Consider the following 25,307-nt stretch of genomic DNA (forward strand, 5'->3'; position numbering starts at 1 on the left):
TCCAATAACACTGAAACCAGAATTTTCAAAACTTTTTGTTTAATCTTCTTCAGTCAAAATAAGAGTAAATTCAATTGATCGAGGACCTGGGTATACAAAGTGATTTTGACTGTTTTTTAGCTGGCTGCTATTGACTTTTACCAGCTCTGATCAAACTTTTACTTCAACCAAAATATCTGCAATTATTATGGTTTGTCGCTCAGTGGACAATTAGAAGCATTTCTTTCCATGAATGTGATTTTATCATATACACTTTGGAGTAAATCTTGACCTTTTTTCTTGGTTGCACCAACAATTCTTAGAATTATTTATCGATAACATGATCAATGTTATTAACGATATTGACTTACTGAAATCTACGACCACTGAATGTGAAGAAAATATTTTCATGGCAATCTTCATAAGCTATTTTTAATGGACTACCATTTTCATCAATTGCATCATATGTACAAATCTACATAATCGTTTTTGTTACAATCTTTTGCCATTCAGATACATTTTAATTCCCTTTGTTGATCAACAATATCTCAAACATGATGAGAGAAAATAAGACAAAAACTAAGTCGATTTTTGGGAAATTTTGACAGACCAGGAAAAATGTTATGCCCGTTAAATCATCACCAATAGCAGGCACAACTTTGGCATCAACTTACGCAGACATCATTGTATAAGTTGTAATAAATGTAATATATTTTTGATTTAACAATGAAGTGTAAATTATTCAATGAGTAGCTTGTTCCTGATTCGGAATCATTGCAGGTCATTCATGAATTGATATTGTAATTTGAAATGATTGAGATCACGCTATAAACATTTAAATCCATAGCAACCCACAATTCAACGTCTTTGAAGATTGTGTGATATGATTACTATTTAATTGGTAGTGCCTATGAAAGAGCCAGAGATGATGATTTTTGTGAAGTGAAAAAGATTAGATTGATCCGCTGTTTACAAGGTTTCTTATCAAAGAGTAGAAGTACAATCCATGTTGCTTGTTAATCTAAAAGCGTTTTAGCGCTGGTGGAAAGGGGAGGGAAGAAAGAAGATGAAATACAACGATAAATGGTGATAGATGAGAGAAAGAGAGAAAAAGAAATTGTAAAGTTAGACATAATTAATGTGATAAGGTTGTTGAAGTAGGAAGACATTTTCAAAGTGATATTGTGAATAGTGTTATTTTATTTCAATCATAACAAAGTGAGACATTTCTTTGGTCTCTGTGAACTTTTCAACTGTTAAGATCATTAGTATTTTTACCTGAATTAATTTCCATTGAAAACAATACAAACATAACTTAAAAGTAATCATGGTTAAGCTTGGATCGCCTTTCATCAAATATTCTGCCACCAATGATGGTACTGTTACAACGGTTAAAAGCAAGGAATCAACACCAGCAAAAAAATTATCATCATTATTCCCTTTCATTATTACTCCTGGTGTTACAATTCGTGATTATGTGAAAAGAAAGGTCTTCAAGGCAACTAAAGAAGAGGTTTCTCATCTTTTGAAAAGCACGAGTATCCTTAACATTACTGGTAAACCGCCAAACAAAGAAGAATCAAAGAAATCGAAGAAACGGTTACAAACAGAGTCGAATGGTGAAAGAAATTCCTTGTCAAAGAGTGAATCTAATGAACAGCAACTTGCGTCTTGCGACCAGCAAAAACAAACCGAAGAACCTATCGACAGCAGCATGGAAATCACGAATCAACATGAGCCAGCCATCATCAATGTTGAACCGTGTACTCAAATTGTGGAACCAGTTGTAACGCTTAAATCAAAAGGCAGTCGCAAATTTTCAATCAAAATATCCAAAAAGAGCAAATGTGTTAAGATTGTTGATGATCCGATCCCATGTTGCTCTTCCTCTTTGAATGAACCCAAGTTGCGAAAACGTAGCAAATGGCTTAGAAAATGTAAAAAGCCCAAAACCGCTGTGTCCGGCGAGCAACAAGCTAAAGTGAAATCCATGAAAAAATGTGGAAAGGTTGAAGTTGATATGGAGAAAGATGGCGATGTAAAGGTTAAACCAGTGAAATGGTCCAAAAGAATGAAGAGATTTGCCATAAAAACATGTCGCTATCTTGGTTATGGTGCTCAAATGGTATCTCCGATGGCTCCTTATACTGATATTCCTATGCCCGTTACACTGGATAGTTACCAGAACATTTATTCACCTTACTATACTTCAAATCCTTATTACAGTTACTCTAGTTGCGGTAGTGTTTACAGCTATCCAATGAGTCATTATGGCTTCTCGTATTAGATAAGATCATCTTTTTAAGCTATTCATACTTTTTTTATAAGTCATCTTCATCTTCATGTGCCACCATTTTATCATCACCTTTGCTATTTACATGTATTCATCACGTACACCTTCCTCATTAAGTTTTAAAATCCGAAATACTTGAGATGGACTAATTGAGACCAGCTTTAGACAACTATTTACCATTGATCATGAAGATGTCTTTCATAATGTTATCCGATCCCCTTCATAATATCAGTTGACACTGTTGGTTCTGTTGGTTTTATAACAAGGTCGTTCCAATGTTATAGAGTGTTTCTTGTCATCTTCAATCAAATTAAGTTCAAGACAGGATAAGACATTGTGAATCTGAAACATAAATCATGAAGATACATAAAGAAAGAGAAATAGAAAGAAATGAATTACTAACATATAGTTATTAGCAAAAATATGCAATAAAAGAGTAAAAGAAACGAGAAAATGTGAAAAGTGAAAAAGCAGTGAGTGATCAAAACAAAAATGTATCAATGTTACCATGAATACGTTAATAGTTTTCCATGCTCACTTACCTTCAGACACTCTCCTAAATAGATCGATATCGTCAATTAAATTCTTTGGTTCCAATGATTATAATAAAAATATTCATAATGTTGAAAGAGCAAAGATTCAGCAGCAATATTGCCTGTAACATAAAATAACTTTCTACTTACTTCATGTACAAGCTAACCAGCCAGTCTTTGTCTTTCTCCAATAAGGCTGGTTAAAATTCACATTTCCAATTAATTGTTCATATTTCATTACATGATAAGCTTTCATTACATGTGTAAAATAATTTTGAAAAATCCGCTGATGTCTTGTAAAATCACTTGAACCAAACGTTTCACTTGCAACGGTTAAACTTTGACATCATAGTTTAATATATTAAGAAAGACACTTATAATATTCCCTCTCTATCTTTTGTCCCTTTTGCTTTGCAACTGTTTTTCATTGATTTTGTAAAATTGTCTTGCATTTCACTAAATGTGTTAATATTTGTTATTTAAATATTGTTTTCGTCGCATCTTCTTGAACTTTTTTATTAAATCTTGGTTAAGATTAAACCTGGCTATGTTTATTGGTTAAAATTACCAGGCTTGAGATCAAATAAAAAGGTAAGGATACAATGTTTGCTCATTGCTTTTTCACTAACAACTCTCTTGTTATTTTTCTTGCAGAAATGATTTTATGAAACTTAACCATTGTAATAATAGGAAAATTCAACGCTTATCAATGCATTGAATGCCTCGTGCTTATCCACTTCTTTCAACCAAGTCAAATGATAAAATACCTGAATCTTCACAGTCACCAAGAAATAAAGCAAATCTAAGACCTTCACCTTCCTCGTCGAGAGTCTCTTCATTGTCTGTTAATAGAAAGGAAATTCCTCCTCACCGTTTAAGCGACAATCTTCATTGGCGTTGCTCAACCTGTAACTCATTAGTAACTACAAGTGAAACTGGTGCTCATTTAATCCACTGTTTAATTGATATTGTTGGTCCTTTCATTGGATCTGGATTCCTATCAAATCCATTAACTCCAGAACATCTAGGTTGTTTACCTCGGTCGCCTCATATGCAATCTACTGTTCAACAACCAGTTCAGCGCCGATCAAATGATCGACCGCGAACCAAGAAACTTGAAAGACCAACACCAAATATAAAACATCCTGTTATTGATGAGACAACTTTTGAGAATGAAGATGATAACAGCGTGAGCGAAACCAGTGGTGATACGACCATCTCTTGTCGCTGTCGTAAACTGATAGATACAAATAAATCGAGATACCCACCTGAAAATCGTACAAGCCTTCTGAACTCATCTAAATGCAATTTAAATCATCGAATGGTTACCAGTAAAGTAATCTCGGTGAACCGAAATGGTGTTGGTTGGGCCCAAAGTGCAAGTAAAGTTCACCCACCTCCACCTCCACCACCACCTCCGACTGCATCAACCGTAAAATTAGATAGCGATAAAAAAGTTTGCAACTCATGTGAACGATCATCAGCTCCTGAAAGGCTACACAGCCACCATAATGTTAAAAATAAACATCACTATCACGCTCATAATAACGCTCACCATCATCACTACCAACCCAATCAAAACCATAACCATCATAATTCTTATACTCATTCTCGTGTTAATTCATCTCTTAAACAAGACCAATCCAATACCAAAGAGTCAAACAATAGTACAAACTCCCCACCAAAACAGTTGTCGCAGCGTTCAAAGTCAAAAGATGAAGACGACAATATTGTAAATGATTCTGATAATTTTAAACACAGTTCAACCAGTTTTGAAGAGGAAGAGAAAGACGAAGAAAATGATGTAGCTGGAAACAATCAATTGCATGATATTGATGACAAAGAATCACCTGATCTTGATAATTACTCATCTCTCCGTGTGAAATGCTATCTATGCCGTCAAGAATTTGGAACAGATGAAATCGAAACTCACGAAATTGAATGTCTTGAGGTGAGTGAAAAACAATTTTTCAATATTTGACCAAAATCGATTTGGAAACATCTCTAAATGCAATCTCGGAATCAAATATGAATGTAATATTTGTACACGTCGGCACTATTTATAATGATCATAGCGAGTGCAAATCTTGAGATTTAGTGCATCTCATCTTTAAATGCTGTTTACCTGTTGAAACTTTCAAGTGAATGTTGCAAAAAATATTGATTGCTATTCAATAACCATTATAATATGAATTACAAGTGTTTGGAGTGTTTCCTATTTTGCATTAGTCAACAACTTTAAACAATCAACTTACCATTGATTGAATGTTGTTATCATTGATATTTCCTGAAGGTTTGACTTTTACAAATTTCCAGTAGTTCAGCGTATTTTCAGTGTATTTTCAGTGTATCTTTCAAATGATGAACAATAGTCTAACTCAGTTAATTGACTGACAATAATTTTCTGAAAAACCTTGACCGTTTAACTTTACCTTAATCTTAACATTTATGAATAATGTATATCCAGCTTTTTATATCTTATATTCACCCCATTAACCTATCAACCATGAAACCAATAGAAATATATTGATTTTTATCATACCTTGAGATTCAGATCAATTTATTGACCTTGATTGCAACAGGAGATTTCAATGGTAAAGATTCAATCATTTTCTGCAGTCAAAGTATAATAATAATACTTACTTAACTAAATTGTAGCGAATGAAATGAAAAGTAGAAAACGATTATATCTACAATTGATAATGAATCCTTTTGTGGGACCTAAAATTCTGGACCTAATGGTGATATTATTCATAAATAGATTATGTTGATGATTTGTTATTGATAAAATATGCAATGATACTTAAATATACAATTTATTAACAATTAGTAACAAGTATCTTTATTGACAGACGCTTTCAGACTTAAATTTTTAACTTTTGATGAACTCTAATTTAATATTCAAATTTAGATCGCTACCAGAACTATCAAGATTATTAGATCGATTGTTGTACATTTTTCTTGCCTCTTGATTTCACGATCTTAGTGTTGATATAATGAGTCTAGTTACATGAATTTTAATTTTCGATATTTGACGAATTCTTCAAGATTGATTCTCAAAGTCCAAATGTTAGGAACTGGTTGGAAATGAATGAATTTTCAATTTGTATTTTTGTAATTGTATTTTAAGTGAACTTGAAATGAACTTGAAAATTTTTATTGATTGTAAATTTTTCATTTTTATCTTAAATTATCCATCATTTCAAGAACCATCTCTGACAGTTTATTGATTATTTAAAAAATCTATCTTTTTGTTGGTTTATTCAAAACTCATCTTGTAGTTAGGTTGGCATAGCTCTGCAATTGATTTGCCCAATTGATTATTGTATGTTTAACATTGTATGTTGTGCTTATTTAACATTTACCTTTAATATTTTTGTCTTTCTGAACACAACAGATAAAAATACTTAATTTGAATGTTTAGGACAGAAACTATTCAACTGCAATTTGCTCAACTCTAAATAAAGTCTCAAAGGATGTGTATGGTCAATTAAACAATCAATAAAATGGGTCAATGAAATAAGGTCTTGCTGATCAATATTTTCTAGATGAAGATATATCTTGTCATTAATGAAGTAATTAAAGCCTCAATTATGTTTTTGTCCAAATGAACCTTCAGTAAAATTATTATGCATTTAGCGGTCAATTATCAAATAAAATCATCAATCACTTGATACTAATTGATCTTTCCTTATCTAATGTTTCCACAAAAGTGATTTTAGATGCTTTGCGAAATATCCGAATCATAGTAACACTCTTGAAATGGACCTTAGTGGCTCTAGTTTCATTCGGCTTCTGTTTTGACGGCAAATTCTTGATTTTAAAGCTATCTTCGACAAAATGTCTTACAAATGGAATGCTTGTTGCTCTATTGTATTCTTGAAACTAATTTTTCGCTTTTATTTCTTTTCGCAGAAATGGAAACGCGCTAATTCAAATCTACCTGCTAACCAACGAGTTCCAATGACGTTTAATACTCAAGGAGGTGAACATCGAGGATCCATCTCTTCAATCACAGGCTGTGATCTCTCCGGTTGGGAGCATTTCAAGTCGCAACTAACTCCGTGTCCCAAATGCGCGCGAACATTTTTCCCTCATCGATTAGCTGCTCATAAAAAAGCCTGTCTTGGTCCTCAGGCTGGTAAAAGATCAAAAGTTAAGGGTCAGGCTCATAATAACGCTTATGTTATCAACAAAAAGTGACTCAATCTCATCTTTTAACAGTGCCTTGAAGTAAATATTGAATAATCATTGAATAAATTGAATATTTCATATTTCTCTGAACTAATTGTTGTTCATCTCTCATCTTTTGCAGGCTTTTCATCTCCAAATACTTTACCTTGTACAATTGTACATATTTCATCTCATTACAATCTGGTTAAATGTTTATTCATCCCTTATTCAGAATTGGTACTTCAAATTTGACTATATTTTCAAGATCAGTTTGCCAAAGCAATTATGATGTAAAAATTTAGCGTGTCGTCAGTGAAGATTCACCACCGAGAAAAATGTAAAATGCTGATAATACTTACAATCCAATTACAGGTATGATCAGCCCCAGCTTAAAATTTACAATTGAAATGATTAGCCACTCCAGAGTTTACTTGCTTGATTCAGGAAATTACAATTCCTTCAATATTGATAATCATTTAACTTATTTCTCTTTCTTCATCTCTATTGATATTGGATAAGATCAATTGGCTTTTAAAGCGGTAATAAATTTGAACTCTACAGCAGTTATGAGACACCATTATCATATGTAATGTATGTTGATTTTGACAAAATTAAATCAAAATTTCAATAAATTTTAATTTTCTTTTCTTTTTCTTTCCAAAAGCTAGTGGTGTTTGGATGCTTTGAAATATGTGTTCTGGCTTCATAATCATAATGGCTTTTCATATTCATTTGAGACGCACTGAGATGGTTAAATCAATTGCTGATTCAAATATGAATACACCATTAGAAATATTGTTTGCTGTTGATAATTTTACAAACATTATTACAATTAATTATTGTAATTGCAATCTTTTAAATCATCCTTTTATTTTGAAACATTTCGATTCTTCAAATGTAAACTTCATCCAATGCTTATCTCGATTGTAATGAAATCTCAATATCATGACAAGATGAGAGTCATTTACTCAAATGCTTTTATATAACAATTTTCAATATTGTTTACCAGTGTATTTACTTTAATAAGCGTTAGTACAATATTATTAACAAGTCAACCCAATTTAATCATTTATCTCTTTATTTTAACAAATTACACTGACTTACACATTGTGAGATGAATAATTTCTTGATTGCATATTAGAATATTCATTACTGTGATAGAAAAATATTCATTTCTCATGCTTATTCGATGAGAAATTGAAGTTGTTTTTTAAAAGTCGCAAGTGTTTATTGAAATGGATACCTTTTAGTTACTGCAATGTTTTCAATCAACCTAGCCACTTCTTCTCGGTTATTTGAAGTTTTCAATTGCTTTGAAATTTCCTCCATTTTTGAATGTATCTCGGTATTTTCAAGCAAATCGTCTACAATTTTATGAATTTCATCTTCATCATATCCTAATGGATCAACTCTGTATCCAAGTTTCAAATCTTCAATTCTTTGTGCATTATCTAGTTGATCAAAGCAACACGGCATTACAATCATTGGTTTACCAAAGTAAAACGTCTCAATAAATGAATTATTCCCACCATGAGTTATAACCGCGTCAACTTTGGGTAAGATAGCTATTTGATCAACATAATTATCGCCCCACATATTTTCAGACAAAGTCAATTCATCGCCTTTAAAGCCTTTAGATACAATGAAGCGATGTTTACTCTTGGAAAAAGTGTTGATTAAACGCTTCATCAAAGCTATGTTAAGAGATCCTGAAGTTCCCATTGACAAGTAAATCAATTTTCCCGATTGATTGGTACTAAATGGTGGAACAATAAATTCCTTCGCAGCACGAGTACGAATAGAAGAATCTATTCGAATCCAATTTGGCGGCGGTGATCCTAATTCAACATAGTCTAATGCTTTTGGGCACATGTAGATACCAAGAAATTTGTCCGAAGTATGAAAAAAATCTGTTTCTATTCCAAAGGAGGAAAGCCATTTAAAGTATTCCTTGCAAGACTCTTTCATTTTCAATACCTTTTTTTGATAACATGGCCACGAACTGCTATCAACATGAACTGATAAACCCAGTGAAGTCGGAAATCCAGTTGTCTCATAATAAAGGGCGGATGGATTGGGTGAGAACAAAATTATGCTTGGAATTGGCGATTGATAGAAGAGTGGAGTAGGAAAACAAACGTCACCGATCAGAATATCTGGTTTGATGGAATCGATGATTTTTCGCAAAGTTGCGTCTAACAGCTGGAGCTCATTCAAGATAATCGACATACCGGCAATGCTGTTTTCCTCGTCACCTAAAGGCGAAGTTGACTTGGGTTCCATACTTTTCACTAAGACTTCCACTGCTTTAGTTTCATTTTTCGTTTCTCTTTCTTTATTATATGCATCGTTGTAATCTTCAAGAGCAATGAATTTCACACCATATTTCTGAACCTCATCCTTGTACTTCAATAGATTGGCAAAATAGACATCATTACCCCGGTTAGCCAGCAAACTTGCAACACCAAGAGCGGCATTGAAGTGTCCATAACTAGTGAAAACAAAAGAACATAAAAAATATAATTATTTAAAAATTTTACGAAACCATTTAGATTAGACTTACCCATTGATTGATGTTACCAGAACTTTGATTGGATTGCTGTTCATCTTGAATTCATTGATAGCTCTGTTTGATGGATAAACTATATTAATGGATTTAAGGTGGAACGAGAATTACTTTATATGCATTTTTTAAAATCATTATGAAATTGTTTGATTGGCTTGAAATATTGTTAATTAGTACAGTCTTACCTCTCAGTAGATGCAGAGAAAGAGGCGAGTTTCATCCTTTTCTAAGAGATTCTGCCGTCCCATCTGAGTAACGGCAAGTTCTGAAAGGATAAACTGTATCTTCGCGAACCTTGTCATTTAAACGAGATCAAATGCACTGACAGCGCAATACTTATACCTTATCAGCTTCATTTAGCTAACAGCTAATCCATTGAAGCTAATAAGAATTAAGATATTCAGTTCTAATGTTTTTCAACATCTGTTTTCTTCGATCTTGTAGATTGAAACAAAAAAAGTAAGAAGCAGCTAGAGACCGTTAATAAAAGATTGATCAATGATCATCTACAGTTAGTTACTTGATTTACAAACAGGACTAAACTTTCAATGCATGATTACATTTATTGGAAAATTTGATAATTGTGGAATTAAAGATTGAATTACTTAAGATTAATTTGAAAGTGACAAGAAAACAAATTCAAGAAGATAATAATGATGAATCCGATGATGATAAACTGGATCTAAAGGAGGATCAACAAAATTCACTTTCAATTATTATATAGCCACAATGATAGTCAATCCATAAATCCATATACAATATAACAAGTCAAAGCACCAAATTCTTGCGCTCGAATTGAGTGGATTCCAAAGAAATTTTGACGCAGAATAAGGCAATGAACAAACTAAATCTCCGAAAAATAGTCAGAACCTTTTCTGAGTTCAGGTTTCTGAGAAATTCGTGTCAATAGAGACGATGGGGAAAATGCAGAATCCGTTATAGATTAATAAAGCTCATGCCATAAACTTTTCTCGCATAATCACTTCATTATTCAAATATAAACACTCATTAAACGCCATATTTGTCTCTTCCAATAACATTGAAGCCAGAATCAAGAAAATATTTTGGACAATTAAAGCTGATTGTTAGAGATGATGAGCTCTACTAACAAGATGTACTACTTATAAGATGGAAGCTGAGCCTTGGGGAATGGCACTTTCGGTAAGATTTTTGTAGCTTTTGCATAGATTTTCTTTTTCCGGTAACTCAGCAAAGTTATTACAATGAACACTGTTTGTTGGTTACAGTACTAACAATGATGAAAAGGTTCTGAATTAGAGGCATTCAGTCATAATCCCAGACGATAGCGTCGTGTCATTGCTCGGGCGAGCACGCTCATTACCATTCAAATATGGCAACATCAAAAATATCATTTTCCTTCAATGATTTTACAAATGTGAAAATTTTAATATTTTTAATTCGTTTAAACTTTCAATCGATAATTTTCCGTAGAGAAATCGAAATCCTCAATCCTGTGAATGACAATAAAATGTATTGGACTTGTACACCAAACCAGATCTCTTTTTTTCTAGCATGAAAAAAACAACAGTGGATTATTTTATGATCGCCTGTTAAACAGTCATGTATTCATATGTTTTCATCTCCTCTAATTACATGCCTTTGTCTGTGTTTTTAACCATTCGTCATAACATCACAAAGCTGAATTGACTGAATAAGCACAAAAACAAATCATAATTAAAACACAAGACTTGTTTAGACAACAAATCCTCAGGTATTGATCAGGAAAAGTGGCTCGTATTTAAATTTTTGATTGATATCATCATTGATACCTTAGCTGTTTAATGATTGTAAAACTTTTGTATAAATATTTTATTTTTAGATATTATTAATGTGATACCATGAATAATATAATAGTAACATGAAAAAGGAGAGAAAAATAAGTCAATATGTATTGGAAATAAAAATTAACCTTGAATTGAACAACTTTTATTTTATGCATTTCAATAATTTCCACGTTAACGCTTAGTAATTTAGGTTGTGGTCATGAATTGTGTTATTTAATAAATTTAACCTTCATTGTTAATTTTTAGTAATTATTTGTGATTATCTAATTTGTCTTTCAAATCTTTTTGTAAAATCAAATATATTTTTAATAATTTCATAGTTGCCGCCTTAAAAATGTGCGTGTTATGCGGTTTGTTTACCAACAAATCTTGGGTTCTCCTGGTACAAATGAGATGAATTTTGATTGCTGTTAACATTTGACGTTTCCATAATCTATTTATTCTTTCAGATAATACGCTTTTTTGTTTTAATCAGATGAAATTTTGTTCAATCAGCCTGAAACATTTTTTACTCTTTATGTACAATCCATTGAAAGAAAATCAAATTGGAGACATTTTGTGTTCACATCAATGTGGTTATGAAGATTGGTCTACTTGATGGATTGTGCTTATTTTTTACACTCTCGTTTATAAGTGATGTACTTGCCGGTTTAACCTTGGTTTTTAATTTAAGTGTCACTTAGATCATCATCCTCATCGCAATGTACAGTTTAATCGACCTCTATTTTCACACAAATTCACTCATCATAGTTTCTTTAATACCAATCATATCATGGATTAGTATATGGTGAGTAAACGAGTTATAATTACTATTGGTTGTTATGCTAATTTAATCAGCTTATATCTTAATAATTTTCAATTTCTGTTTTTCAGGCTATTTCTTTTCGCACTGTCATGGCTACTTAAAACAAGATATGGTTCTACTTTGAGAATCAATGGAATCAGATTCTTCCAACTTAATGGTATATCTTTGGTATCACCTGATGGTTATAAAATTGTATGTTTACATTTTTTCCAAATCTTTTGATTCATCCGACATTTAACCACTAATTCTCATTTTAATTCTCTCTATAAATATAGGAGATTGATTTTGTATGGCTTTCGCTTCATCTTATCAACTCAAACAGTCACGCTCTTTTTGGAATCAATATCAACGGTTGTCGCATTGAGGGTAGAAGTAATCACAGTGATATAAAGGAAACACCAAAAAAGGATGCTGCTATCCAGAATAATAGTGTTAATGATGAAACGAATTTTATCAAACAACTCCGTTGGTTACGTTATTTGAGATTTTTCTCAATCAATGTTAACGACATAAACCTGCACCAAGCTTCAATCAACTCAAAAAACAGTGATGTCAATTGTATGCTCAACATGAGTGTTAAAGGTCTCAATATTTTCTACTATAATAAGGGCTCAGCATTAATTTTGAAGTGCTCTGCTCAAAAAGTGGATGGACAACTCGATAAGTCCAACCGCGATGCTCTTTCCACTTCAGACTTAAACTTCGTGACTGGCTTTTGTCTTGATTCACAAGTAGAACTCATTTTCAATGAAGATAAAACCAATGTAAACGTCCATTTGTCCGGTCTCAAAATCAATGTCCACGAGTACTTGGTTGATATATTCGCCAAAAATTCTTCTTATAAATCACCTCAAGAACCTAAGACCACTAAAAATTTTCTCAAATCATCCTATTTTCTACAACATTTTAATGATATCACCTTTGCTTGTGATGATTCAATTTTGCAACTGATTCGCTCTGAAAGTGGACATATTTTAACTGTTAAAAATGACAAAAGTGAATTTCGAATCGATAAAAAGTCCATCAACGATGTTAATGTTGAAATTACTGTCAGCGGTTTGTCAACATTTATTAGTGATGGTAGTAGTGATGATCCAAACAGCATTGCATCATTAGCAAAATTTTCTTTCCAAGCCAAGATTCAAGAGGAAAGCTCAATTAATCAATGTATCAAGATTACCAACCATTCGGAAATTATTTCTCTGCATGTAAATTATAATGAAATGGAGTTTTTAAAATGGATTGATCTTGTTTATCGTTTTACATCATCATCTTCTTACCCACCATCGTCATCAAAAATTTTCACCCAAATGACTAATCCAATGAATAAACCAATGAATACCAAGGATGATTTTCTATCTAAAATTTTGCGACGTGAAAGTCCAAGAGTTAAATTATCCTTTGAAACAGAATTCAAAGATGTTTCCATTGAATATAACCCAGCATGTACTTCGATATGCTTAATTAATTCTGTTCGGACGGGTAAAATCACTGCTAACATCGATCCAGACCCTATTAGACAAGAATTAAGGTAATTTTTATATTTAATTTCTTTACATTAATTACATTAGTTTATTTGCTTAATTTTGCTCTAAATGTTTATTGTTTCTGTTTTTTCAGCTTTGAATTCCGTTTGGATAACTTCAGTTGCTTGGAACGAACCTTATCTGCACAAAATTCCAAAACAAGCTCCTCTCCTACTGTTCTAACAAAAGATATACTAGTCTGGCAAACATGTCACTTCAAGGTAACCAGCAATTTAAACAATCAATCGATAAATAGAAAGTATAATGAATCAATTTGTTTTTCTTCCTTTATTTACAGCTGAGTCATACTTTATTATCAAATTCTATGGTAAATTGCAGTATTGAGGACCCTATTGTTGACATTGACTGTTTCCAATGTATGCTCCAAAGATTAACCACTGCAAAGGAAGCATTTAATCAACTAAAGATTACAAATCCCAACGATACAAATATGCGAGAAAACGAAACGAATAGCACTTCTTCGATATTTAAATCAGCCATTTTCAGTTTGAAACTGAATGGCCTTATTGCAGTTGCTGAAAAATTGAAACTATGCATAAAATCGTCCTACCTTAATATTGACACCAATCGGATTGTTGTGGCCTTAAAAAACTCAGAAATTTACTCATTGACACCATTAGTTGATTCTGATGCAATTAATTCAGCTGACATTGACCAAAGGCAGCTCTACTCATCTGATTTCACTTTCAATCTTGATCACCTAAATCATGAAAGATCATTCACCTTCTCAGATGATGTTTACCTTCTCTGGAATGTATCTTTCCATATTAATGTTGTTCAATCTTATCAGAAAATTCGTTCTATTTGGAGTTTACTTAAGTCATCATCTTCAAGAGCAACACCTTCCCCACCAAATTCAACTAAAAAGAATCTCATCACTATGACGACTATCAAATTAGGTGACAATGTCCGAATTGGTGCTCTAGTTTCCAATCAGGGACAAACGGTTTTCCTCGAATTTCCATTGATGAGTTTAACAATGCCTTCAGGTGATCGTATATCGTTTAGAGCAGACAGTCCTGTTTCTCTCGTAATTGATGGACATGTGATTGCAAAATTTGAGCAGCTTCGCTTTACTAGATTACCAGAAGTAGAGAGTAGCTCTTTAATTAACCGTAAAGATTTCGGTGATTCAGGTAAACCTCTTAATTTGACCCGAAATAATGTTTGCGGGATTTCAATTGAAAGCATTAAGCTAGTGTTTCCCTATAAATTTAATTTCGCTGAAATATTTAATGAAAAGTTTGTCGCTAACATGAAATGGCTCAGAAAATATCACTCTTCATCTGAACCAACCCGAGATGAGGTCAAGTGTGATCTCGTGATAAAAGTGAAAACCATTACCCTTGAAGTTGGTGATGATCCATTTGAAGTGAAACTTCGTGATAATTATGAACTTATGGAAGACGAATACCATGAAAGTAAAAAACGTATCCAAATGTGGAGAGAGAAAATTGATGAATCCAAGAAAAAGAATATGTCATTAACTGAAGCCAAATTAAGTGAATTACTTGCTGCTCTATCGAAAAAACAAGAAAATGTTTACATCGAGAGGCATCGTAAATTATATGCAACCAGTCCACCTCGAGCTCATCTCTTCCTAGTCACAGTCGAAGATTTAGAATTGAAAATCGCAGCTGACTCCAGTTTAACTGGTTACGATAAGTTGGTTGAAATAATTACCCGACGATTGGATAGAGAATCACCTCTTCCAGCTGATACCAAATTTGTTACCCTTTGGGGTCGTTTCGTTCAAGGATCAATTGGTTCATTCTGTTCTCGACTTCGTGATTTTCCAAAGCCATTACTTGATGTCAAGTCATTAAAAGTAAGTGGCCTTCTTCTTGGAGCAGAGAAAGAAGCTGGATTCCGATCTAAACGAGAATGCGAAATAGATATTGGCCCTGGATTAACTCCTTTAATTATCGAACGTTCAATGTCTCCTCTTAAATTCTACCATGATCTACAATTCGATGTCGAGCAAATTGGTTACACTCATGGTGCTTGTTGGGAGCCTGTCTTGCAACAAATCAGTCTGTGTTTTGAATCCATTATCAAACCATCTGTTGATCCAAGTCCATCGCTTCCTTGGTGGGATCGTCTTAGGCTTTTATTTCATGGTTCCCTTCGAGTTACCAGTCGAAATTTATCTTTCTTCCTTCATGGATCTCTTAATCCTTATAATTCAACTGAAATAATTGAAGTAGCATTGGCTTCACCCAAAATTGAATGTATCACTGGTAAAATTGTAGTCTTTGGTAACCTTGGACTTCTCGTTCATACAGCATCCAAATATGATGAAAGGAAAATTCTTAACTTTCCCGATGTCCGAATTACTATTGATTTGATGTGGGAATGTCTTGGTAATCCTTATGATCATCATTCGGTGACTCCTCATGCAGCTGACAAAGTTCCCGATTATTCAATTCATCAAAATTGGGACTCTTATAGAGCTTTTAGATCACAATATTTGAAGGTTCAAATTTGCATTGAAAATCTTAAAGTTTGTCAAAAACAAATGCCGTCAATCACGCTTTACAGTTCAACTCTCAAATGGCTTGAAAATCAGAAAACAATATTTCGAGGTATTGCTCGTCTTACTAGACGTGGCAAACTTTTTGGAAATATAAAACCTAGAAAAAAGCCCTTCTCACGAATTTTCAAAGAAATCAGACTAACTGTTTGTCTCAAGAAATTTAAGGTAATCGATTGGTTTTATTAGTATTATGTTCAGCAATTTAACTCCTTTTTTATTCTCATTTTATTCAGGTTTATTATTGGTCCTCTTTGTCCAAACAATTAGGTCTAGAGTTTCTTGGAGGCTCACTCAGTCACAGTGCTATTCACAAGATATCTTTTATACCTTATGGTGATGGACTTTGTAGGAGGTATGATTTATTTATTTAAATTATTGATTGTATCCCATTAATTAATTGTTATTTTTCTATTTGTTACAACAGACCGAGACCTGTCTCTTACGGAGCTTGCATGAATTCAGAAGTTAGCGATGTAGAAATTTGGTTGTGTAAAAATGATTCTGTCAAAATGACTCCAAGTCTAGAAGACATTGAAGATCACCACGAATCACGGGGAACTATTCGCCACTTCTTTGTCAGTTTCCAAACGATGTCTTATAATCGAGTTTCTTCCGAAGCAACGAGCCCAAACGAATTTAATGAAGACTTCAATGATCCAACTCATCGTTTAGTTATTCACGGACTTAAAGGAGCTTGGACAAAACAAAATCGAGACATTGCCGTCTCTCTGTTTGACTTATATATGAATGCCGAACAGTTAAAGCGTAACTTATCGACTGATGCCTTAAAAGGTATTCGTATCGATGGTCAAACAGGATTTTGTGGAGGATCACCTGTTAAAGGAAAATACCTTAATCAACCTCAATCATCAAGTCCGGCTTCCACCTTAAACAAAAATTATGCAGCTTCAATGCTCCAAAAACTAATTGCTGACTCAGAAAGTAATCCAGAAGGTGTTTTCACGGATGATGTTGAAAGCGACATTGTCTCAGAAGAACCAAAGCTTAGAGGAATAGCTGCCTGTTCAGATGAAAATATAATCAAGAAAAATTGGTTAATTGAATTGGTTAACTCTCAAGTAATGTTGAGAGGCTGTGAAACATTTGGTTACATGATTGTTAGTGCTTCCAAGACACAAATAGTTCAAAAGCTTTATACACCAGTTTGGAAAGATCGAACATTGCTGAGTAAAACATCGCTCGTTGGTTCTATCGAAGGTATGCAATATTATGCAACAGTAGATGCTCGATGCTCTAATGATGAGGACATTGATTGGTTAACTGTTGATAATATTGAAGAGAAAACTTGCAGTGCTATTAACGAACCTCCAGATTTAGTTGGTAGTGGTCAGTCTGCAGGAGGTGTTGTAAGTCCAGTTGTCGGTCGATCTGATATCCTTTCATCTTCCCCAATACAACTTCAACGTATTATTTCAAGGTGTTCTTGTCAATTTTACTACGTTAATTATTCCAAAGATGTGCCTTCTGATATAGTCGATAAAGCGCCACCGTTGCCGGAAGATGATGATGTTTTGAACTTGGAACCGTGGGACAAAGAAATAGCTGTTGATTCGTTTACAATGAATCATCACGATCTTGAAATTTACACCAACTCTCAACAGTTTGCCATGATTATGGACTTAGTTAACAATCTACTACTCTATGTTGAACCACATCGACGAGAAGCGTTTGAGAATTTACAACGAATGAAATTTAAATCAGTTCTCGATCCAACTGAATCATTAAGAGGACCTATTCTTGTCTATCAAGATAATTTAAGAGCAATGATTGCTCGATTAAAGCAAGTGGAAAAGGAAAGTTATTATTTACAAAAGGCTTTGCTTGATGAAAAGACTGCATCAGGAGTCGAGAATGGCTCAATGACTGAAGAATTGGCTGTATATGAAAGGCAAATAATGGCTCTAAAGGAGAAAATTAATAGAACTAATGAAGAGTTGACATTAATGATCAATCTTTTCAAAGAATCTCAGTTAACAGCTGATAAATCGAGAGAAAATTCATCAGTGTCACAGGAAGGTGAAGCTAATCAAGAGCTTGTTAGTGTCGCTCGACGAATCGAGATTTGTTTCAAGCAAGCTTGTTGGAAGTTGACTGAAACTGACGGACAAATGGGACTTGCAAAGGTTGAATTAAATAATTTCATTTACACAAAAGTGGTTAAAAGTGATGATTCGTTTGAACATAGTCTTGAACTTGGCTACATCAAAGTTTCCAATTTAATTCCTAACCAGAAACATCCCATAGTCTTAGAACCAGCTCCTGCAAAGCCACATATTCCAATCGACTCCAGGAGAGCATTAAGAGTTTATTGTCGGGAATCCCCTCCTCAAAATGGTATACCAATAAAGGAGCATTTTGAAGTTAACGTTATTCCTCTAAATTTGGTTGTTACTTATAAATTTTATAAATGTTTGGAGAACTTTTTCTTCAATCAAGACGATAATAGAACTATTGAACCATCTTATTCAGTCGTAAGTGTTGGAGCTGTTGGTCAAACTGGATCTGCTGTTGTAAGTGTTTCTGGTAAAAGTAAAGGTGCAGATAGTATATCAATCACTGGAACTGGGAAAAGAAGAGCAAAACAGCCTAAAAGCCTTTCCAATGGAAGTAATTCCCTTCCTTCATCGTCAACTACATCATCGACTTTATCTTTGGCCAAACCATTAGTACCTGATGATGTTGAAAAGATGAGACAACGGGCTCAACGTAATAAAACATTTGCTTACATTAAAATCACTGAGGTTCCGTTGAGAGTCTCTTACAAAGATAAAAACATTGGAAACATTCAAGATTTCAAATTCATTTTACCAACCATTGAGTATCATAATCAAACCTGGGAATGGTTAGATTTAATAAATGCTATTAAGAGAGAATCTAAACATCGTCTATTATCTCAAGCATTGAAACAAAAATTATGGATTACACCAACGTTTTCATCAATTACCAACAATCATCAAGTCGAAGATTCAAAATTAGAAGATTCCAAGCCACCGAAAGAAGAGGAAGAGCGTAAAGCAAAATTACTTTTGGGTGAAATTGCTGTTCCAAGCAACAAAAGTTCAGAAAGAACTTTCAAAGGTTTATCAATATTCACTCATCGCAAAGACAGTCATAGGAAATGAAATCAACATTGCAGGTGGAAAAAAAAATTATGAAATGAAGTGAAATTTTTAGTAATTAGTAAAAAAGAGAACTTAATTTTTTGTTGTTAATTTTACAATCATGTTAAGTACTGTTGTAAAACATGATGTGATCATCTAAAAACATTTTTTTATTAAATTAACTGTTATTTTTGTAGAATTGAATCCAGTTCTCAAATTACATTGTACATTTGCCCTTTACATTATTTATCACAAGATGACTAACAATTTATTCAACCTTCCCCAAAACAATCATGAAAAATGAATTTCTCCCTACTCATGATTGTTGAGATGTGACTTTGATCAACATTTACAATCGACAAAAAATTACCGTTCATAACATGCTAAAATAATCCCCAATTTTCGGTAAATATAATACTATCTACTAAATATCAACCTAAGAACTTGATATTAATCACAGTCGTTGGAGGTATTAATAAAGGGCAATTTATCTACCAAATCGCTACACTTGACAATTGTAAATCATCATTATTAACTAAATAAATCAGCCATTTTACACGCGTTGCTAGATAAAGATTAGAATGCTTATACGAATATCTTTCCTCAAACAAAACTGTTTCACCATTGACAACCATCTAATCAATTGCTAATCAAAACTCATTGATCGATATCGTTTGATATCTTTAGCTGATAAATACATATTCTATCTATTTTAATATTAATCAATATCAAGAGTAACACTTTGCCTTTGAATGTTAGCATTGCAAAAGCTCATTAAACTGCCAAATAAAAACGTAATTGACTTTCTATCACTGAACAAATGAATAAGCCAGAGAAAATAAAAAACCCTTTAGATATCTCTCGCTTCATCTTCATAAACCTTGAATTGTGTGTGTTAGTATAACTATGCCACCCCTACTTTTAGAGTTATCTTTCTTTTCTGTCTGTTTTTCGCTATCATCATTTTTCTCGTTTCTCGTCTGAAAAACCTTGAAATTGCTTTCATTTTGTCAGAGTTGGGTTTAAGTTGCTGTGTCAATTTTTAACTTTTTAATCATCACCTTTTGACTATTTGGTTCTAGTTGTATTTTTACTTGTTGTTGGTTTTAACCCTGTTATTTTGTGTATCAACTTTACTTTTTCATTGCTATTCTGTATAAAATATTCCCATGGCTTCCTTAAATTATTCAAGATTGTGTAACAGGATTATTGTGTTACCTGCTTCAGTAAAATCCACAGGAAAACAAACATTTGGTCGGCTTAACATGACTCGATTGAAGGCATCTTCAGCAGCTTCGGTGACTAAATTGGAAGATGATCATCACCACCATCATGTACAATCCCAAGAAATTGGACAATCTTCTGAGGAGATAAAATCAAGATCAACAGTAGCACATCAGATTATTGATTTAACCTTCAACAATACTAAAGAATGCTTTAAAAGTAAAAAGAGTTCTGAATTAATGAGGGCTATGATTGTTCTCAAGCTGTGCTCTTACCCTTTACTTGTTGACAATCATCAAAAAGTAAGTTACCTTTTGTTATCCGAATCCCATTAGCCAAAATAAACTTTACTTTTGGTTGTAACAGCCTTCTATTGATATTTTTGCATTTTTAATTTTTGACCAATTTTCGAGTCATAGTCATTCAGCTATCAAAACTCCAAGAAATATAGTTTTTCAGCTGTTTAATCTTTAAAATTGACAGGATAATCTTAAAGTATATCTTATTTCCCTCCAAAATAAAATCTCACACACTATTGATACATTTTCTTTGCCTTAATCTTTGTGATCTTTTTTCTGTGTGTACAGTATTTATCAAATTTTTTATGTCTCCATTGCCAGCTAATTGACAATTTGCTCTCTTTTATCTAAAGCTGATCAAAATTGGCCAAAAGGTCTTAGGACGTCGACTATTTCGTTCTTTAATGAAAGCAACCTTCTATGGACATTTTGTCGCAGGTGAAAACGAGACAGAGATGAGCCCAAAAATTAAACATATCCGTGAATTTGGCGTTAAATCAATTCTAGATTACAGTGCTGAAGATGAAATACAAGAAGACACATCTAGTCAAGTAAAAAAGTAAGTCTTACTTACCCAAAACATCAATATTTTGTCTCACTTATCTATTTATTGCCATTTTTTATTCAAACCTTTTTCTTTCTCTTTTAAAGATCATCAGATCAAAATGGGAAATCACTCGGAAACACAGAAACTGGAGGTATTTACACCCTTTATAGACACAAAAGTCAAAGCAGTATAATAAATATTTATTATAAAATATTTACTTCAATACGTTTTCATTTTATGACAACAATGACAGATATAAATACCAATGCGTTGATTTTAAAGCACCTATCTACAGATTTACTTTATAAAAATTACTCATTCTTTATTTTATTGAATCAATTTTTTATTTTTTCTGATCAATTGTCTTGCCTAACTTGATAAATTAATTTTTGTTTTATTTTGTTTTTTTGTCATATCTAGAAGCTTTGAAATCATTTGTGGTTGAATCTGATTATTCCGATGCAAGAAAATTTCGTGCAACCGCTCGAAGTTATTTCTATCTCAGTGAAGCTCAATGTGAAAAAAATATGGAAATATTTTTAAACTGTATTGACTCAGTTGCCAATATTACAAATCAAACTGGATTTGCTGCAATAAAATTGACTGCTCTTTGCCGCCCTCAGCTGCTTCTCAAACTATCTAAGGCCATTATGGAGACTAAACATTTTCTGAATTTATCTGATTCTCTAAATAAGCAAACAAATGTTCAAGAAGCTAACAATTCTATACCCAATGATTACAGCGAAAATCATCGGATGATGTTGAACCTGCTTTCATGGAATCAATTAATTTCTTTTGAAGATGTTATCAACTATTTCCGTCAAAAGGATGCTTTACGTGATAAAGTCCCATTCAAAGCTCTTTTTGATCAAGAAGAGGAAGAAATGTTTTGTAATTTGATCAGACGAATTGAAACAATTGCAAAACATGCACATGATACTGATGTTAGGATAATGATTGATGCTGAGCAAACCTATCTTCAACCAGCTATCAACCGAATTACCATTGAAATGATGAAAAAGTACAACAAAAACAAATCAATAGTCTTCAATACTTATCAATGTTATCTCAAAGTGAGTCCTCATTTCGCATATCAAAAATGTAGCAATTATTTCAATCAAGATTAACTTTTAACCTTATTCTGTTTTCTATTTTCACAGAATACTTTTGATACTATGCTTTTAGATCTTGATTTATCATATACAAATGACTTTTATTTCGGTGCCAAACTAGTGAGAGGAGCTTATATGGAACAAGAAAGATTAAGAGCTAAAAATCTTGGCTATGAAGATCCAATCAATGAAAATTTCGAAGCAACAACCGCTATGTACCACAAAACACTTGCGCATCTTATGGGAGAGATAATTAAGAAAGATTCTGCATCAAAACGAATCGCTATAATGGTAGCTTCACACAATGAAGATACTGTACGATTTGCCGTTGAAAAGTAAGATTCACCAACAAAAAAATATCAAAAGCTCACAGCTAGGTTCTACGAAGACTTAATCTTATTTTATTTTTTTGTTCAGCATGGCTAAATTAGGGATTCTGCCTGCCCATAAAGTAATTTGCTTCGGTCAGCTCTACGCTATGAGTGATCACATCTCTTTCTCATTAGGTAAGTCTTAATTTGAATCTTCCTTTCAATGAAAGTAAATGAGCTTTTCATTAACTTATTCCTGTTTATTTCACCATTTTAGGTCAATCTGGATATTCAGTCTACAAATATATTCCATATGGTCCGGTCGATGAAGTTTTACCATATTTATCCAGAAGAGCGATTGAAAATTCGAGTGTTCTAGCTAAGGCAACACGTGAACGTACTCTAATTAGAAAAGAAATTGTTCGACGATTCATATCGGGAGAATGGTTCTACAAGCCCGAGGCACATTATAATTCCGCATCAACTATTTAATATCTAAGGTGCTCTAAATAGATATTTTCACCAAACAATTCATATTCTTTCATCGTACACGAATGTCAAAACAATTGATAACGCTCAGGCGATTTCAAGCTTATTCAAATGCTCCTAATTGGACTCACCATGAAACATGGACTGTTAACGACTCTATTTCAAGAATAATGCAAAATTGTTCACATTCAATAAAGGTTTAACCTTTTCCATTAGATTTACATAATTATTTAGACAACTTTCATCGTGTTTAGTTGACTATTAAACTTATTGAGCATTAAACTATTTGGGATCATTTTGATTAAAAATTGCGCTCAAATGGTTTCTGAAATAATTTCTTGTTCCGATTTGAATCCGGGATAAATCATCCTGAAATTTTGACAAGAAAATGTAAATAAATTTTTTAATGAAAAAATCAAGATCTTAATTTCCTGTCTGTATAATCAAGTGTAATTTTTTCCGGAATTTTAAGAGCAATTTTTTAATCAAGTATTTTTTGTGTTTAAATGCAAATATTGTCAGAAATACAAGAAATATCTACTAAAATTCATTAGCAAATTTTACTTCTGCCAATTTTAATAATCATTATTGGGATATTTGATCGGTCTTGTTCAAATACTATTCAATATTTGAATTAAATTTTCTCGTAAAGCATTTTCTTGTCCTCTCCATCGACCAAGTATTTTATCCTAAAACTGGGGTATTGGTTTGTTTTGCTTCTAAAGCTGGCCATTTTGAATTTCTTAACATGTGGTGCATTGGTCCAGTTAGCGACAACATCAATATCATAGGCAGAATTAGTGGCATTCATTGATTCATAGCCTCCATTTGGATTGAAGAACCAGAATTGTTTCAAATCAGTATTCAACCAACTCCATTCATTTGATTTTAAAGACACATCTAAATCTACATTGGTATCACCATTTGAACCACAAGTACCTTTGATACCAGAATTGTAGTCAATTAAACCAGGTGGATAAGTTGTCAAATTGTGTGCAAACTTGAGTGGGAAGCAGGCGTTCTGGTCGGGTCTAGCTCTTAAATTGAACAAATAAGTGCCATTGATTGTATTTGGTATATTAAAGTCAATTTTGGATTCAAGTTTATGTCCTTCTACCATAGATATATTTGTGTCAAAACTGACTACTTGAGCTAAGCCGCGGGCAAAATCATTGATTTGTCCTTTGAAGTTCATAACACCAGCTTCTTGTGTTACGGCGAGATTAGAACTAATGGCGAAATGGTGCGGTTCCTTTGAGAAGATATCAAATTGCATGTGAGTTTCGTTTCGCTGATGAAGGAAGAAGTCACTTTTAATTTGCATACTTGGAACTTTGAAGTGTCCATAAGTCTTGGTTCCGTTACGGTAGACATTGAAGCTTATTATACTATCAGGATCACCAACTGAATAACTTGGATAAAGGGTGAAACAAAATAAAAGTAAGGTTAACTGATGAAAAGGAGACATCATTTTGACCAACTAAGGATAAATGCAAAAGGTGCAATCGAAAGACTGAATCGTAAATGAAAACAAGTTTACCAAGCAAGTTGATCAGTGAAAATACTTGAAATAAACAAATTTTGTCCACTTTAAATGAAGAGTTTCCTATCAGTATCAGAAACTTATTGATTGTCATGGTGATTCTCATATCTATTATAACTTTGTCATTCGATGCATAATAACTCAAGGTTACATGATTAAGATCCACAATGCTCGTTAAAAATTGACTCGACTTTTCACTAAACTTTAACAACTTTATTTGTAGATGTTATTTTCGTAGCTTTGTGAGTATATTTTCATAAATAAATTTAATCGATTAATCGCGAAGATAACTTGCTGCAAATATACGTAGATGGGGTTGTATTAGGCATTAATGATTAATCAGAAATGAAAATTGAAAATCAGTAATTACTTTGATTAATATTAATGATAATAATTGATTAATAACTGTCAAGATGTCACGTA

The 25,307-nt window shown here is 32.9% G+C and overlaps 4 protein-coding genes across 6 annotated transcripts; 3 read left to right on the plus strand and 1 right to left on the minus strand.

The window, feature by feature from the left end:
* Nucleotides 1-1,110: 1,110 nt before the first annotated feature.
* Nucleotides 1,111-8,043, plus strand: LOC107371261 (uncharacterized). 2 transcript variants are annotated; one of them, XM_015939291.3, is made up of 6 exons: nucleotides 1,111-3,396; nucleotides 3,460-4,756; nucleotides 6,721-7,038; nucleotides 7,121-7,350; nucleotides 7,498-7,569; nucleotides 7,643-8,043. In XM_015939291.3, exons 2-3 carry the CDS (start codon nucleotides 3,524-3,526, stop codon nucleotides 7,006-7,008), a joined length of 1,521 nt encoding a protein of 506 aa, XP_015794777.2. In that variant the 5' UTR covers nucleotides 1,111-3,396; nucleotides 3,460-3,523; the 3' UTR covers nucleotides 7,009-7,038; nucleotides 7,121-7,350; nucleotides 7,498-7,569; nucleotides 7,643-8,043. The 2 variants fall into 2 exon arrangements, with proteins under 2 accessions (XP_015794777.2, XP_015794778.2); XM_015939292.3 differs by having other exon boundaries at nucleotides 7,647-8,043.
* LOC107371262 (uncharacterized UDP-glucosyltransferase YjiC-like) lies at nucleotides 8,039-9,619 on the minus strand. The gene is made up of 2 exons (XM_089267452.1): nucleotides 9,542-9,619; nucleotides 8,039-9,469 (listed from the first exon to the last, which is right to left on the minus strand). The coding sequence occupies exons 1-2, from the start codon at nucleotides 9,583-9,585 to the stop codon at nucleotides 8,206-8,208; spliced, it is 1,308 nt and encodes a 435-aa protein (XP_089123578.1). The 5' UTR covers nucleotides 9,586-9,619; the 3' UTR covers nucleotides 8,039-8,205.
* Nucleotides 9,620-11,675: 2,056 nt separating this feature from the next.
* On the plus strand, nucleotides 11,676-19,579 carry hob (bridge-like lipid transfer protein family member hobbit). Its single transcript, XM_015939289.3, has 7 exons — nucleotides 11,676-12,136; nucleotides 12,223-12,346; nucleotides 12,430-13,685; nucleotides 13,775-13,901; nucleotides 13,979-16,402; nucleotides 16,471-16,589; nucleotides 16,662-19,579. The coding sequence occupies exons 1-7, from the start codon at nucleotides 12,051-12,053 to the stop codon at nucleotides 19,378-19,380; spliced, it is 6,855 nt and encodes a 2,284-aa protein (XP_015794775.2). The 5' UTR covers nucleotides 11,676-12,050; the 3' UTR covers nucleotides 19,381-19,579.
* Nucleotides 19,580-20,373: 794 nt separating this feature from the next.
* Nucleotides 20,374-23,768, plus strand: slgA (proline dehydrogenase slgA). 2 transcript variants are annotated; one of them, XM_015939791.3, is made up of 7 exons: nucleotides 20,374-20,885; nucleotides 21,236-21,441; nucleotides 21,534-21,580; nucleotides 21,850-22,502; nucleotides 22,590-22,876; nucleotides 22,959-23,047; nucleotides 23,130-23,768. In XM_015939791.3, exons 1-7 carry the CDS (start codon nucleotides 20,529-20,531, stop codon nucleotides 23,342-23,344), a joined length of 1,854 nt encoding a protein of 617 aa, XP_015795277.2. In that variant the 5' UTR covers nucleotides 20,374-20,528; the 3' UTR covers nucleotides 23,345-23,768. The 2 variants fall into 2 exon arrangements, with proteins under 2 accessions (XP_015795277.2, XP_015795278.2); XM_015939792.3 differs by having other exon boundaries at nucleotides 21,853-22,502.
* The last annotated feature ends 1,539 nt before the right edge of the window (nucleotides 23,769-25,307 follow it).

Source organism: Tetranychus urticae, chromosome 2 (genome assembly GCF_039701765.1).
Source record: "Tetranychus urticae isolate SD_2017Ah chromosome 2, NJAU_TeUrti_SD_1.0, whole genome shotgun sequence".
NCBI classification, from domain to species: Eukaryota; Metazoa; Arthropoda; class Arachnida; order Trombidiformes; family Tetranychidae; genus Tetranychus; species Tetranychus urticae.